This window comes from Diachasma alloeum, unplaced genomic scaffold (assembly GCF_001412515.2).
Source record: "Diachasma alloeum isolate Michigan unplaced genomic scaffold, Dall2.0 Dall_scaffold_00540, whole genome shotgun sequence".
Classification (NCBI taxonomy): Eukaryota; Metazoa; Arthropoda; class Insecta; order Hymenoptera; family Braconidae; genus Diachasma; species Diachasma alloeum.
This window is the reverse complement of record NW_021680672.1, coordinates 139,517-156,148: the sequence shown is the minus strand read 5'-3', so window position 1 is coordinate 156,148 and position 16,632 is coordinate 139,517. Positions and strand designations below refer to the sequence as shown.

Here is a 16,632-nt window from a genome sequence, read left to right as displayed (position 1 = left end):
TCGTCCAACAGCGGCGGGCGGCTGCATTAGAGCGGGTCGCGACGCAGAAGGCCAAAGAAGCCTTCAGGCTCACCACAAAATGGCCACGTCCGACTCGAAGGCTCCGATAAGGACCGTTAAAAGGGTCCAATTCGGTATCCTTTCACCCGATGAAATTGTGAGTAATTCATTTACACCCGTCAGAGTGACAATGTGATAATTTTTTTGCATTTTCCTGCGTGATTTACGGCTATTGCCAATCACGCTGCCACTGCCGCTTCAGCACTGCAAGCCCCTGCGATCCGTTACGTTGGGCGACGAATTTTATAGAAAACAAAAATATATTTCTGCTGATAATCACATTTTTCCGCCGAATAATTAGCGATTCTGGAGGGGAAGGGGGGAAAATAAAATAGTGAAGTTTTTTTTTTTGTAGTTTTGAGGTTTCAGGTGTTGTGTAGTTACTGCAGTGGGTATCCCGCTTATTCTCAGAATTTTATATAGCTCAGGCGGAAATGAGAAAAGAATTGGATAAGAATTGTTGTGAATAATTGATCAAGGAAAATAACTTGTTTTGCGTGGATTCACGCAATTTTGTTAAAAATGTGTATTGTGGATTTTCAACTGAAGAAAGTAATTATAAATCATTTCCTCCCAAATTTGAAGAGTTATCAACGGAGATTACTTTTTTTTCGTTTTTCTTAGACAATTTCATTTAAACAAATTATTTTCATGTCGCTGCAATAAATTTAATTAAAATCACATTTTCCTAATAAATTCCTCAAATGTACAATAAAATTTTTAATTTCCCCAATCGTAATCCTCCAAAATAAGTCAAAAGAATTTCATCATTTCATTTTTAATTTCCCTGAAAATGTTCAATTAATTTTCTTCCATCAAATGAATTTAATTTTATTCTACTGAATAAATTTCCTAAATTTTTTACTATGATCACAGTTCCCTAATTGATTTCTCAAAAACTTTCAAAAATTTTCAACTGAAGAAAGTAATTATAAATCATTTCCTCCCAAATTTGAAGAGTTATCAACGGAGATTACTTTTTTTTTCGTTTTTCTTAGACAATTTCATTTAATCAAATTATTTTCATGTCGCTCCAATAAATTTAATTAAAATCACATTTTCCTAATAAATTCCTCAAATGTACAATAAAATTTTTAATTTCCCCAATCGTAATCCTCCAAAATAAGTCAAAAGAATTTCATCATTTCATTTTTAATTTCCCTGAAAATGTTCAATTAATTTTCTTCCATCAAATGAATTTAATTTTATTCTACTGAATAAATTTTCTAAAATTTTTACTATGATCACAGTTCTCTAATTGATTTCTCAAAAACTTAACATTTTTTCAATTTTTATTTGCCAGTTTCCTCCAAATTATAAAAAAAAAAATGAAAAATTCTAAAGAAGAATTAGGGAACTGTGATCTTACTATGATCACAGTTCCCTAATTGATTTCTCAAAAACTTAACAACATTTTTTCAATTTTTATTTGCCAGTTTCCTCCAAATTATAAAAAAAAAATCGAAAAATTCTAAAGAAGAATTAGGGAACTGTGATCTTACTATGATCACAGTTCCCTAATTGATTTCTCAAAAACTTAACGACATTTTTTCAATTTTTATTTGCCAGTTTCCTCCAAATTATAAAAAAAATCGAAAAATTCTAAAGAAGACAGTTCAATTTAAAGACTCGAAAATAATGAATGAAATGCGATTGCACCCCTAACAAGGCATTCCTTTGCAGCGACGTATGTCAGTGACGGAGGGAGGCATCCGCTTCCCGGAGACGATGGAAGGGGGTCGCCCAAAGCTGGGTGGTCTGATGGACCCGCGTCAGGGTGTGATCGACAGAAACTCCCGTTGCCAGACATGCGCCGGCAACATGACGGAGTGTCCCGGCCACTTTGGCCACATAGACCTGGCAAAGCCGGTGTTCCACGTGGGATTCATCACAAAAACCATCAAGATCCTGCGCTGCGTGTGCTTCTACTGTTCGAAGCTCCTGGTGAGCCCGCAAAATCCAAAGATCAAAGAAATCGTGATGAAGAGCAAGGGCCAGCCCCGCAAGCGCCTGACCTTCGTCTACGAATTGTGCAAAAGCAAGAACATCTGCGAGGGCGGGGACGAGATGGACATCAACAAGGAGGGAGGCGAATCCACAGCGCAAGACCGTAAACCAGGTCACGGTGGCTGCGGCAGATACCAGCCCAACCTTCGCAGATCAGGGCTGGACGTGAGTGCTGAATGGAAGCACGTGAACGAGGACTCGCAGGAGAAGAAAATCCCGTTGACAGCTGAACGAGCCTGGGAGATCCTGAAGCACATAACAGACGAGGAGTCCTTCATCCTGGGAATGGACCCAAAATTCGCGAGGCCCGACTGGATGGTCGTCACAGTGCTTCCAGTGCCCCCCCTGTCAGTCAGGCCAGCCGTCATCATGTACGGTTCAGCGAAGAATCAGGATGATCTCACCCACAAGCTGGCAGACATAATAAAATCGAACAACGAACTTGTGAGGAACGAGCAGGCCGGCGCTGCAGCCCACATTATCTCGGAGAACATAAAAATGTTGCAGTTCCACGTTGCCACACTGGTTGACAATGACATGCCTGGCATGCCCAGGGCAATGCAGAAGTCCGGCAAGCCCCTGAAGGCGATAAAAGCGAGGCTCAAGGGTAAGGAGGGGAGGATCCGAGGTAACTTGATGGGCAAACGTGTGGACTTTTCAGCGAGAACTGTCATCACACCAGACCCCAATCTCCGGATTGACCAGGTCGGTGTGCCCAGAAGTATCGCCCAAAATCTGACATTCCCCGAGATCGTCACGCCCTTCAACATCGACAAGATGCAGGAGCTCGTGAGACGAGGCAACTCCCAGTATCCAGGTGCCAAGTACATCGTGAGGGACAACGGCGAGCGTATCGACTTGAGATTCCACCCAAAGCCCTCGGACCTCCACCTCCAGTGTGGCTACAGAGTTGAGAGGCACATTCGCGACGGTGACTTGGTGATATTCAATCGTCAACCGACACTCCACAAGATGAGTATGATGGGTCACAGAGTGAAAGTCCTCCCCTGGAGCACCTTCAGGATGAACCTGAGCTGCACCTCTCCCTACAACGCTGACTTCGACGGTGACGAGATGAATCTCCACGTCCCCCAGTCCATGGAGACTCGAGCTGAGGTGGAGAACATTCACGTGACGCCCAGACAAATTATCACGCCTCAGGCCAACAAGCCTGTCATGGGTATTGTGCAGGACACCCTGACAGCTGTTCGAAAGATGACGAAGAGAGACGTCTTCATCGAGAAGGAGCAGATGATGAATATCCTCATGTTCCTGCCCAGTTGGGACGGCAAAATGCCCCAGCCCTGCATCCTCAAGCCCAAGCCCCTGTGGACGGGCAAGCAGATCTTCTCCCTGATTATCCCAGGAAACGTCAACATGATAAGAACACACTCGACTCACCCTGACGAGGAGGACGACGGCCCCTACAAGTGGATCTCCCCAGGAGACACCAAAGTAATGGTAGAGCATGGCGAACTAGTCATGGGGATTCTCTGCAAGAAGACCCTGGGGACGTCAGCAGGCTCCCTCCTCCACATCTGCATGCTGGAGTTGGGTCACGAGGTCTGCGGTAGATTCTACGGAAACATTCAGACTGTCATCAACAACTGGCTGCTACTGGAGGGTCACTCCATCGGTATTGGCGACACAATTGCCGATCCCCAGACATACCTGGAGATCCAGAAAGCCATCAAGAAGGCCAAGGAGGATGTCATAGAGGTCATCCAGAAGGCCCACAACATGGAGCTGGAGCCAACCCCTGGTAACACCCTTCGACAGACATTCGAGAACCAAGTCAACAGGATTTTGAACGACGCTCGTGACAAGACTGGAGGTTCAGCCAAGAAATCACTGACTGAGTACAATAATCTCAAGGCTATGGTGGTGTCAGGCTCCAAGGGCTCCAACATCAACATCTCCCAGGTTATTGCCTGCGTGGGACAGCAGAACGTCGAGGGTAAAAGAATTCCCTTTGGCTTCCGAAAGCGAACACTTCCCCACTTCATCAAGGACGATTACGGTCCTGAGTCCAGGGGTTTCGTTGAGAATTCCTACCTCGCTGGTCTGACCCCTTCGGAGTTCTATTTCCACGCCATGGGAGGACGTGAGGGTCTCATCGATACTGCTGTGAAAACAGCCGAGACTGGATACATTCAGAGACGTTTGATAAAGGCTATGGAGTCGGTGATGGTGCACTACGATGGAACTGTGAGGAACTCAGTGGGACAATTGATTCAGTTACGTTACGGAGAGGATGGGCTCTGTGGTGAGACGGTTGAATTCCAGAATCTGCCAACAATTAAATTAAGCAACAAGGCGTTTGAGAAGAAATTCAGGTTCGATCCGACCAACGAGAGATACCTGAGGAGGATTTTCAACGAGGAAATAGTCAGGGAGATGATGGGCTCTGGGGAGGTGATCTCAGAGCTGGAGAGAGAGTGGGACCAGTTGAACAGGGATCGTCAGGTGCTGAGAGAGATCTTCCCGAGTGGGGAATCCAAGGTGGTGCTCCCCTGCAACCTCACACGAATGATCTGGAACGTTCAGAAGATTTTCCACATCAACAAGAGGGCGCCCACCGACCTCAGCCCCATGCGAGTCATCCAGGGGGTGAAGGATCTCCTGGAGAAATGCATCATCGTGGCTGGTGACGACAGGCTCAGCAAACAGGCCAACGAGAACGCCACACTCCTCTTCAGATGTCTGGTGAGGTCGACCCTCTGCACAAAATGTGTGTCCGAGGAGTTCAGGCTGTCCAGTGAGGCATTCGAATGGCTGATCGGAGAGATTGAGACGAGATTCCAACAGGCGCAGGCAGCACCTGGGGAGATGGTGGGGGCCTTGGCTGCCCAGAGTCTCGGTGAACCTGCCACCCAGATGACCCTCAACACCTTCCACTTCGCTGGTGTATCCTCGAAGAACGTGACACTCGGTGTGCCGAGGCTCAAGGAAATCATCAACATCAGTAAAAAGCCCAAGGCCCCCTCCCTGACGGTATTCCTGACTGGTGCAGCTGCCAGAGACGCCGAGAAGGCCAAGAATGTCCTCTGCAGACTGGAGCACACGACCTTGAGGAAGGTAACAGCCAACACAGCCATCTACTACGACCCAGACCCCCAGAATACTGTTATCGCTGAGGACCAGGAGTTCGTCAATGTCTACTACGAAATGCCTGATTTCGATCCCACGAAAATATCACCCTGGCTACTTCGCATTGAGCTCGATCGCAAGAGAATGACTGACAAGAAATTAACAATGGAGCAGATCGCTGAGAAGATCAATGCTGGCTTTGGTGACGATCTCAACTGCATATTCAACGACGATAATGCCGAGAAACTAGTCCTTCGAATTCGTATTATGAACAGTGATGACAATAAATTCCAGGACACTGAGGAGGAGACTGTGGATAAGATGGAGGACGACATGTTCTTGAGGTGTATTGAGGCGAATATGCTGAGTGATATGACACTCCAGGGGATCGAGGCGATTGGCAAAGTGTACATGCACTTGCCGCAGACTGATTCCAAGAAGAGAATCATCATCACAGATACTGGAGAGTTCAAAGCCATTGCTGAGTGGCTACTCGAGACTGATGGTACCAGTCTGATGAAGGTTCTGTCCGAGCGAGATGTTGATCCAGTGAGGACCTTCAGTAACGACATTTGCGAGATATTCCAGGTTCTGGGGATTGAGGCTGTGAGGAAGTCAGTGGAGAAGGAGATGAATGCTGTACTCCAGTTTTACGGACTTTACGTGAACTACCGGCATCTTGCATTGTTGTGCGACGTTATGACAGCCAAAGGGCACTTGATGGCCATCACACGTCACGGAATTAACAGACAGGACACTGGTGCACTGATGAGATGCTCATTCGAGGAGACTGTCGACGTCCTGTTGGACGCAGCATCTCACGCCGAGGTGGATCCAATGAGAGGTGTCTCTGAGAACATCATCATGGGGCAGTTGCCAAGAATTGGAACTGGCTGTTTCGATTTACTGCTCGATGCTGAGAAATGTAAACAGGGGATTGAGATACCGATGGCAGTGGGTGCTGGTGTCATGGGTGGGGCTGGCATGTTCTTCGGAAGTGCTGCCACACCGAGTATGAGCCCACAGATGACTCCCTGGAACCAAGCAGGAGCGACACCGGGTTACGGTGCATCAGCAATGTCACCAACACTGGGAAGTGGAATGACCCCTGGGGGCGCTTGTTTCTCACCGTCAGGAGCTTCAGACGCCTCAGGGCTATCGCCAGCTTATTCAGCGTATTCCCCACAGCCTGGCAGCCCCGGCAGTCCAGGCCCCAGCATGAGCCCCTACCCAATGTCGCCAGCAGGCGGTGCATCCCCAAGTTATTCGCCTACCTCACCAGCTTATCTACCCACTTCCCCAAGTATGACGCCTTCCAGCCCGAATTATTCACCTACAAGTCCAACTTATTCGCCCACGAGTCCAAATTACTCGCCAACGAGTCCCAGCTACTCACCAACGAGCCCTGGATACTCACCAGCGAGTCCCAGCTACTCTCCAACGAGTCCTAGCTACTCACCAACGTCTCCAAGCTACTCTCCAACGTCTCCAAGCTACTCTCCAACGTCTCCAAGCTACTCACCAACGAGTCCCAGCTACTCGCCCACGAGCCACAGCTACTCCCCCACTTCCCCCAGCTATTCACCCACATCTCCGAGCTACTCACCAACATCTCCAGGATACTCACCCACAAGTCCAAGTTACTCGCCAACGAGTCCTGGATATTCACCGACGAGTCCAAGTTACTCGCCAACATCGCCAAGCTACTCGCCAAGCTCTCCAAATTACACACCAGCATCTCCATCCTACTCTCCAACATCTCCGTCATACTCACCCTCGTCCCCTCAATATTCACCAGCGAGTCCCAGCTACTCTCCCAGCAGTCCCAAGTACTCACCGACGAGTCCCAGCTACTCGCCAACGTCTCCATCATTCGCTGGTACCTCACCACAGTACACACCAGCCAGTCCCACGTACTCGCCGACTTCTCCGACGTATTCACCAACAAGTCCAAGCTATTCTCCGAGCTCACCGCAACACACCACTGGCGGCAGCACGAGGTACTCACCCAGCAGCCCCAATTACTCGCCAACGAGCCCCACGTACTCACCGTCGAGCCCACAATATTCACCATCGAGCACGAAATATTCACCCACGAGTCTAACGTACACTCCAACGAGTCCTAGCTACTCACCCACGAGTCCAACTTACTCACCACCTGTGCCAGGGTACTCACCAACGAGTCCAACTTATTCGCCGGCATCGCCAGCTTACGAGCCTGATGACTGAGTCGGGGGGGAAGGAGCTGTTCAAACGTGAGACATGTGACAAAAATATCGAATTTAGTACCTTTTTTCTATTTTATCTCGAGGCTTTACTTTAATACACTTTGATGTAAGATATTTCCGTTTATTCCTCAAGCATTTTACTACTCGTCATCTTTGGCCTGTGACACTGAGGGAATTCTGCTAGTTATTTTTTTTTCAGACTTATTGAGTAACGTTTTTCGATGTAAACATTAAGTTATTATGTATTCGTACATTAGCCAGGTTTTTCCAGCGAGTTCATTGGCGTTGGGGGTGGAATATCATGAGGGAATAGTTCGTTTGAACACTTGACATGATCCAAATATTCAACAATGTATTGGCATATATTTTTTGTATATAATAAAGAGATGAGAATAATTGGGTTTTATCATTCAACTGTCCTGATAGCAATTGGATAGGGGCATGCGCATGATTGGGTAGTGATTTATACGTATTATTTTTGATCATTATGGATTCTTTTATTCATTAAAAGGGAGTTAACGTCCGCTTTTATTATATTTAGATTTGAGAAAAAGTTTAAAAACGATCTTAAAAATTTGACGATGAAAAATTCACGTCGTAAGGTTTATGAAATTAGGCAAATTTAAGAATGCAAGCTTTTGCGAGGAACTCCACCAATTTTTATGTGAATCCTCGATTAACAAATAGGGAAACATTCTTGGTCAGCAATTTTATGTCGCCAAGCCTGTGGCTACATTGGCTTTTCAGTATCAATTTTCGCGTTACAAAGTTTATGAAGTTGAGTGAATATAATGGAGAAGTTATTCTTCAATTTTTCCACTGTTTTCCCCATTCATCTTTCCTGCGTCGCTAATAATATAATAAAATATAATATAATATGATGAAATAAGAAATAAAAAATAATATATTTATCCGTCTACTCAAAAAATATATTAAAAATTAAACGATTTAAAAATATATATTCATAAGAATTCATAGATTTCCACCAATTTTTATGTGAATCCTCTATTAAAAAATAGGGAAACATTCTCGGTCAGCAATTTTATGTCGCCAAGCCTGTGGCTACATTGGCTTTTCAATATCAATTTTCGCGTTACAAAGTTTATGAAGTTGAGTGAATATAATGGAGAAGCTATTCTTCAATTTTTCCACTGTTTTCCCCATTCATCTTCCCTGCGTCGCTAATAATATAATAAAAATAATATAATATGATGAAATAAGAAATAAAAAATAATATATTTATCCGTCTACTCAAAAAATATATTAAAAATTAAACGATTTAAAAATATATATTCATAAGAATTCATAGATTGCTGACCAAAAATTTGAATAGGCAAAAATGTTTCGCCTATTTTTTAATAGAATTGCTGGGACGAGCGATGGGAAGGAGAAGGTGGATGGATTTCTTGTGGGTCTTCTGTCGCTCCCACCGTGGATTTGAGTCATTCACTCGTGCACAATTGTATCGTGTTACATGCCACAGGGAGTGCAAACCGGTTGAACATTGCGAGGGCAGTCCCAATGGGAATCTCGTAAGGTGGACACTTTGGAGATAGTTCCGAGTGATATTTCCGCGGAACATGAATCCGGAGAGGATTCCCCTGGTTCATCGGGAGGCTCACTCCGGGCTCACTATTTTTTTCGCGACACTCTGCATCGTTGATATCTTCGGGGTGTTTCCGATTATTGCGCTGCCACGTGCTATCGTTCAATGCGGTGGGTTTTGATGGAATGAAAATTGGAACGGTCGAGTGACATTTTCGTGTTTTCGATTTCATTCGGATTTTATTCTAGGTCTTTTGGGAATTCCTCTCGTTATTGTCGTCGTTTTCTTCCAAATTTATACTGCTGCTCTTCTCGGGGAATGCTGGGTCATTGCGGCTTCGCTGGACCCTCAGATTCTGAGGAAAAATAGGTGAGCTCGAACTTTTCTTCGTGGTAGAGGCAGTTTATGGGGTTTTTATCGAAAACTTGGCTGTCGCTGATTTTTTTCATTCGAAACATGAAATAGAGGATATTTTATAGAGACAGTCAGTGGAGTTTGGAATATTTTTATTTTTTATGGAATATTTTCTGCAGACATTTCTCTTCCTAAATTTTTTTATTTCATTTTTCAAATAGAGTGAAAAAAACTTGGAAAATTTATATTGAGGCATTTCTATAGATGTTTCATAAATAGTATAAAAATATAAAATTCTAATGATTGTAGTTTCCATTATTATTTTTTATTTTCCTCCTTTTATTTGTTTACCCGAATAGTTTCTATTAACAAAAATGCACGGATTGAAATCTAATAAAATTTTCTAACGAAAGGTTTTTTATGAAATTAAAAAAAACTCAGAAATCCTTTGGCTGCTGTAACTGAAATGACTCTGGGGCCGAGGGCGAGGACTTGGATTAATATCCTGTTGGACCTGACTATTTTCGGATGCGGGATACCGAATTTATTAGTCGGTAAGACGCCCCAGATTTCGCATTCCGAAACTAGCGACGGAATTCCGCTGGAATTTTAGAGAAAATCAATCAAAAGTGGAGAACAGCTGCTCCTGAAATTATTTAAATTTTCCAGCATCCCAAAATTTACAACTCTTCGGTCTCAAAGTGTCGGAGAATCAATTCGACCTTTCCTTCTGCTACTGGCTCCTGGTGGTTGGGGTGTTACTGTGTCCCTTGATGTGGCTGGGAAGTCCCCGAGACATGAAGTAAGATTTTTCCCTTCGAAAAAACAGAAAACTATTTTTTTTATTTTTAATATTCCTCGTCATTAAGATCCCTGGCAATTTGCTCAACATTCGCTGTATGTCTGACTGCTATTCTGGTCTGGTGGTGCATTCTCCTCGACGACAGGACCCTCGATGCCGACCCAGTCCCAACATCTCCCACCTGGGACAAGTTCATTTCCGGATATGGAATGCTGGCTTTTCAATTTGACGTTCATCCTACGTTGATGACTGTTCAAGTCGACATGAAGCAGCCGAAGGATATAAATAAAGCTGTCGTTCTGTCGTTCTTATGTGAGTGATGAAAATTTAACGAAAAATAGTGAAAACGGAATTTGAATTTAATGAATTTTTAATCAAATTCATTTAATTAATGAATCGAAAACATGAAATAGATAGAAATCCGGAAGAATTTCCTACATGAATAGCTGATTTTTAAAATTTTATCCACAATCAGATAACTTCGTCGATTATTCAGAAACCAATGGGTTTGAATAATTTGTTGAGTTAAAGTGATTGTTTTTTGAGTCGGAGGAAATTTTCAAAAATAGATTTTTCTTTTTTGCTAATGAAACTCCAGTCAGCGGTGCGTTGTTCGGAATAACAACGTCCCTAGCTGTCTGGAAATACGGTGGAAGCACGACAGCAAATATCCTCCAGATAGCACCAGCTGGTGGTGTCAGCAGAGCTGCAATTCTCGTTTCAGCAATTCAACTGATATTCTCCAGTGTCATAGGCCATGCAGCAATGTTCCTGCATCTGGAGGACGAGCTCCACGTGCGAAGGAGTAAGAAAAAAATTGCATTATGACATTAATATTTATTGAAAAAAAAATTCAATTGAAAATGTTATTAGAATTTTTTATACAATTTGATTAAATCAAATTTAATCTAATTTAATTCAAATAAATTAAATCAATTCAATTGCATTAATCATTAATTATTTGATTAATTAATTCATTCATTTTGATTAATCAACAGAAGTGAATTTAATTCAATATAGATTTTCTGTACAATTTTTTCTATTGAGACATTGTCTGCCGAAATTTCTGGACATGAATTTTCTAATTTTCTATTCACTTTACTTTTCTCCTCTTCTCTATTTTTAACACAATTTTAAACAGAATCTTTCAATAAAATTTCACCGAGAAAGCTCTAGTTTTTTATATTAAATCCTCTCATTCATAAATTTCCTGAATTGGGCTGAAAAGTCGTGCGTCCTGACGTTCCAAATATTCTTCCAGCATTCGGATGGAAGCGTTGCGCGATGCGTTCGGCGGTGGTGTTCCTGGGAGTGGCAGTGGGCGAGTCAGTCCCTCGTTTCGACATAGTGATGTCGTTGATCGGTGGAAGCTTGACAGGACCTCTGGTCTTCGTCCTCCCCCCGATAATGTACGCGCGTGCACGAGCCCTGAAAGCTCAATCCCGGGGTAGTCCTCAAGCTCGAGAGGTGGTGTCGCCAGCTCAACGTCTCAAAGGGGACGTTCCCCTCGTCGACCCAAAAATCCACTCTCAGTCGACTTACTACGGGTTCAAGGACGAGAAGAATCAGCAGCGCTACTCCTACGTCTACTTCGATAACGAGGACGACGACGAAGATTTGTTATCAGACGTCGACGCTGACGATGACGGGGAGGGAGTCCAGATGGTGGAGAAAAACGTCGAGATCACTCCGGTCATCGTTGACCCGACGAAACCCGGACGATTGCGACGAAAGGCTGTCGTCAGACCCTCGGACATCGAAATCGATAGCAAAATTCGGGGGAATGCTCATCTCGAAAGACTGATAAATTGCCTCGGGTATTTAGTCGTTGTCATTGGCATTCTCATCACTATCTCGTCGACTTATATTAATATCAAGAATACCATTCGTTTCGTCAATTTCACACCGCCCTGCATTATCAATGCCGCTGCTGCTGGGAACGCCAGCAACGCAGGGGGAGGATAATTTACTGGGGCACTTTGCACTTCGGTGAAGTGTCAAGTACTTCATTTAATCAGTTCGTTTTTTAATTGAATTTATCACGTGATGTTTACTGCGTTATTGAGGGATTTATCGGTAATTGTTTAATGTGTCGTTGAACTTCATGGGGAGTTTGAGGGAAGAAAATGAATTCATTTTTTTCTGTTGATTTTCTTACAGTGAATATTCCGTAAAGGATAAAGTGCAAATCGTTATGATTATTTCGGTTTTCAGTAATATCAGGAGTGTGTGATAGTGTGATCAATCATTTTTTCTATCGGTCGACAGTTAATTAATAAAGAAAATGTCACACAGTCGTCCGGAAATTTTTTCAACGTGAAGAATCCAAAAAAAAATAACAAGTCCTACTCGAGAATGTTTCTGGGGACTCCCTCAATCCCATGAAAAATCCCCAACCCCCTGGCACTTGAGGGTACTAAGGGAGGGACAACTTTGTGTTTCGCGATTTTTACGCAAACAAAAGTTCTTGAACATGAAATACCCAGAAATGTAAATAAATGCGTGAAATAATACAGAATCAACGTTCACTCGGCGAAAAAATTCGATTTTGACGAAAGTCGACTTTCCCCTGAAAAAATTCAAGATCTGACACTTCGGCCCCAGGTGAAAAATTTTTTTTTTCATTTTTCACTTTTTCCAAATGTTTTTGATAGTTCTGGATAGCCCGTCGCCTGGATTATCGGAATCAACGTTCACTCGGCCAAAAAATTCGATTTTGGCGAAAGTCGACTTTTCCCCTGAAAAATCCAGAATCCGACACTTTGGCCCCAGGTAAAAAATTAATTTATCATTAATTGATGACTTCATACAATTCTATCAATTTTTCGACATAAAAAAAGGGAAACGGAATTTTTTATTCATTGATTTTGTTCCTATGAACTGATTTTTAACGTAAAAGATGAATTAAAACTGGAAAAATTCCTCGTATTGTTCGTTTATTTCTGCAAAAAAAAACTGCAATGATCCGTTCCTCAAACTGAACTTCCCGCTTGCCGAATCCGCAGCGTCACCAAACGCTCGGCGACGAAGCGTCGATTTAAATTTATTCCGTTAAAGCCGGAGGGAGAGCGCCGCAAGGGATGCAGGCATAACCGCAATCATTGACAGCACCCCAAATTGTACATACATGTGATTTTTACTCGTCAGTACCACAAACCTCCGAAAATGGAGAGCAAATCGTTCTATCGGAATGTCTTTTTGTTGACTCAAATGGTGCCTCCGGGAAAAGAATTCAAGAAGTACTTCAAAGAGGTGAGTTAAACCCTTGAAGTCCACCCTGTTATCACCGTCAACTCTGAGAAATGGATCGTGAGACCAGATCGATTGATCTCATCCTCATTTTGCATTAATTTTTGCATTGCTGACCCAAAGTCTCAAAAGACATGAAATTTCCAGCAAAATTTTTCGGAGTTTTTCCGCAGAAAAAATCCTAATTGGTTAATTGGCGTGCTTTAATTTTCTTTCATTCTCGAGGTATTAGTTTGTTAGAAAAAAAATTGAAAGTTCGTAGATTAATAGTAATTAGCAGGAGAGCAACAGTTCAACTTAATTTCGGCTATTGTCAGTTTTCTGTGAATATCTCGAAATCTAATGGAGATAACGGAATTTTGGTCATGACCTCTTTTGTAGAGCGAATTAAGGGCTACAAAAAAGGTCATTAGGGATATTTCGTTATTTCCCTTATATTCCGAGATATTCCTCAAAAACTCAACGAAAACCTTAACGAATTCGCTAGAAAATTCTATTGGAATTCTATCAAAATTCTATCGAATTCTCCTTAAAATTCTATTTATTTTCGGTGTAAATTCTATTAGATATTTGATAGGAAGTCAATAGTTTACGATTTTTTTGGTTCAGTTTTCTCTTTCTCTCTATATTCTTATAAAAAAAATCTGAGAGAATATTCATTTAGAAAAATGGAAATGTATTGCCTTTTTATTTGTCTGTTGACTAACAAATATAATTTTCCCGAGAATCCCAGAAGAATTTCTAGAGAATTCCAATAGAATTCTCTAAATTGATTTCCAATTGAATTTTGTCGTAAGTGTCAATATCAACAAATGCGTGGAAAATACGTAAAAATTAATGCTTGAACCGTGCTCTTCCTCCACCTCCCCAGGGAATGTTCGATAAGCCGAATACAGTGGGTTTCATCCACGTCTCCCACTACCTGCTATCAACCTACGACGAAGATCGTTTCAAAAAGTCAGTCGACTGGCCAATCCTCGACAAAAAGGACGAGGGAAAGTACAGGAACGAGGTGAAGGACTTCATGAACACAATAGCCACAGAAAACCCCGACATCGAATTATCCCAAATCCTGCCCTCACACTTGCACACAGCGAGTGGCACAAGATTCGTGAGCCTGATGTGGAAGCTGTCGACAATAGTCCTGAGAGTGACCCTAAAAAAGCAGGGGGCAGAGCCCCTGAACATGGCCCCGAAGTCAGGGGACGAGGACATTCTCACGAAGAATTTGCTAACCAACATCATAGCTGACAAGAAGAAGGAGATTCTGGAGCTTCACAACAGGAGCATGAGCACAGAGACGAGGGCACAGGCCCGGGCAGCAGAGATGGCGAGATCCATCGAGACAGCGCAATCGGAGTGGTTCGAGGTGAAGCAGCGGCTGGAGAATGTCGTGGCAGCAGCTACGATCCACCCAGACATCAAGAAGAGGATGGCTGACCCCAATGACGAGGAGATTGTGCTAATGTGGAAGGATAATCTCAGCAAGAGTCTGGGGTACCTCAGGGGCCAGCAAGACATCCTCAGGGAATTGAGGGAGAAGAGTGATAACACTGCTGCTGTCGTCGACAGCGTTTTAAATAGTGACTCTAATTGTTTAGATGCTAATAATCTACCGAGGATTGACACTCAAAAGCTGTTGGAACTGGGGAATTTGGATCCTGAGACTCAGGTATTACGTTTATATTTTTATTCTTGTTTTTTGGTTAAAGCAATAGGTTTTTATTATGTGAAATTATTAATTCGTTCATTTAAAGTAAAGTATTGTTAAATGTGAATGAGTTTTGTGCTGGCATTTTTGAAAATGATTTAATGAAAATTAAAAATCAATTGGTATTTTAGGTTGCAGTGCACCATTTATACGAGGACAACAAGCTGAACCTCTTGAACCTCCTCATAATCTTCAAATGTCTCCTGAAAAATCTTCGCGTGGACATTCAGAAGAATTCATTTCCAGACTTTACAGATTGCAATCTCCAGATCCAAGCGAGCACTGCTGATCTGAATCAAATGTGCGAATTGGTCTCTTCATTCCAGTCGACAGTGGCCCTTCTAGCTTCTAAAGTGAAACCCACCAGCAATCCAGCCCCCAAGAACCACAATCTCTCGTTCCATCTCGATCCCGAGGTGTTCGAGTCAGTAGTCCTCAAATCGTCTCCAACGATTCATCTGAATTCCAATAATGAGCCTGAGAGGTACGATGCTGCTGAACGACTGGAGCTAACGCCGGTGGAAAATGTCCACAAGTCCCTGTTTCTGCGTTACAAGAACAACGAGACACCAACGATTCCCAAGGCCTTCAAAACGAGGCCAAAACTGGTCGTTTCGAGGATCAATTTTGATGACTCGATGTCATCGACAGTCAGTGAAAAATTCTCACCACCGAAACGACTTGTGAAACCCATTGGATCTACAGGTATTTTTATTTTATTCTAAATCTAATACATTCTGATAAAGAATTCTATGGAAAAACCTAGTTTTTGTTATTTTTTATTCATTTTTATTTTTAAATTAGTTATTTGTTATTTTTAAAAATATAATGTATTGAATATTTATATTTGAAAAAAAATGGAGGATATTTTCGTATAAAATGACGTTTTATTAAAAAACTCTGCACTCAAAAAAATCGAGAATAAAATTCTTCTGAAATTTCAGAAATAAAATCTCTTGTCGTCAGCCATAATGTTTTATTTTGTTAAATTTAGTGTTTTTGATTCACAGCGAAGGGAAAATTCTCAAGATTATTCAGTACAACCCAGAAGAGAGGTCTCTACAATCACACGATAGCCTCCCCAGGGCCCTGGAAGACAAATTCCATCGACAATAGCATTGCTGGAGACGTTTACAACATGTCTGACTTGAAGCCTCACCTCGGGAACAAAAGTTCCTTCAACTTGAGCCGAGATCTGTCGGCTCCCATGAACTCCACACCCGAAAAAGTCACTGGACACAAGCAGATGATCTACGTCGACAGACCAGCCTTCAACTCGACTGAGATTGTCAGTGAGCTCACCACGATTTCTGAGAATATGGAGATCATGCTGACTGTTGGAGCGAGCCCCAACGTTCAGAGGAGGGAGAAAAGAGAGGACAGCAACAGGAGAATTTCCATTGGGGATCTTGTGGAGAAGTATAAAAAGATTAGGGAGCAGTCTGCCAATGTTACATACCTGGAGCACAGTGGAGACAATTCCGATGACAGTACTAAGTGATAATTTAATTTCTTGCTGTGGAAAATGATCTTTTTTGTTTTATATTTTTTAATAAATTTGTTTTGCATAGAATTTTTCATTCAC

General features: G+C 42.7%; 3 protein-coding genes across 3 annotated transcripts; all 3 read left to right on the top strand.

The window, feature by feature from the left end:
• The first annotated feature begins 10 nt into the window (after window positions 1-10).
• LOC107043002 (DNA-directed RNA polymerase II subunit RPB1) lies at window positions 11-7,781 on the top strand. Its single transcript, XM_015264288.1, has 2 exons — window positions 11-157; window positions 1,744-7,781. The coding sequence occupies exons 1-2, from the start codon at window positions 80-82 to the stop codon at window positions 7,384-7,386; spliced, it is 5,721 nt and encodes a 1,906-aa protein (XP_015119774.1). The 5' UTR covers window positions 11-79; the 3' UTR covers window positions 7,387-7,781.
• A 1,184-nt stretch (window positions 7,782-8,965) lies between these two features.
• LOC107042961 (amino acid transporter AVT1C) lies at window positions 8,966-12,052 on the top strand. Its single transcript, XM_015264228.1, has 7 exons — window positions 8,966-9,101; window positions 9,180-9,300; window positions 9,727-9,839; window positions 9,955-10,087; window positions 10,155-10,399; window positions 10,686-10,892; window positions 11,349-12,052. The coding sequence occupies exons 1-7, from the start codon at window positions 8,966-8,968 to the stop codon at window positions 12,050-12,052; spliced, it is 1,659 nt and encodes a 552-aa protein (XP_015119714.1).
• A 1,103-nt stretch (window positions 12,053-13,155) lies between these two features.
• On the top strand, window positions 13,156-16,620 carry LOC107042968. Its single transcript, XM_015264241.1, has 4 exons — window positions 13,156-13,339; window positions 14,208-15,008; window positions 15,179-15,752; window positions 16,058-16,620. The coding sequence occupies exons 1-4, from the start codon at window positions 13,253-13,255 to the stop codon at window positions 16,546-16,548; spliced, it is 1,953 nt and encodes a 650-aa protein (XP_015119727.1). The 5' UTR covers window positions 13,156-13,252; the 3' UTR covers window positions 16,549-16,620.
• The last annotated feature ends 12 nt before the right edge of the window (window positions 16,621-16,632 follow it).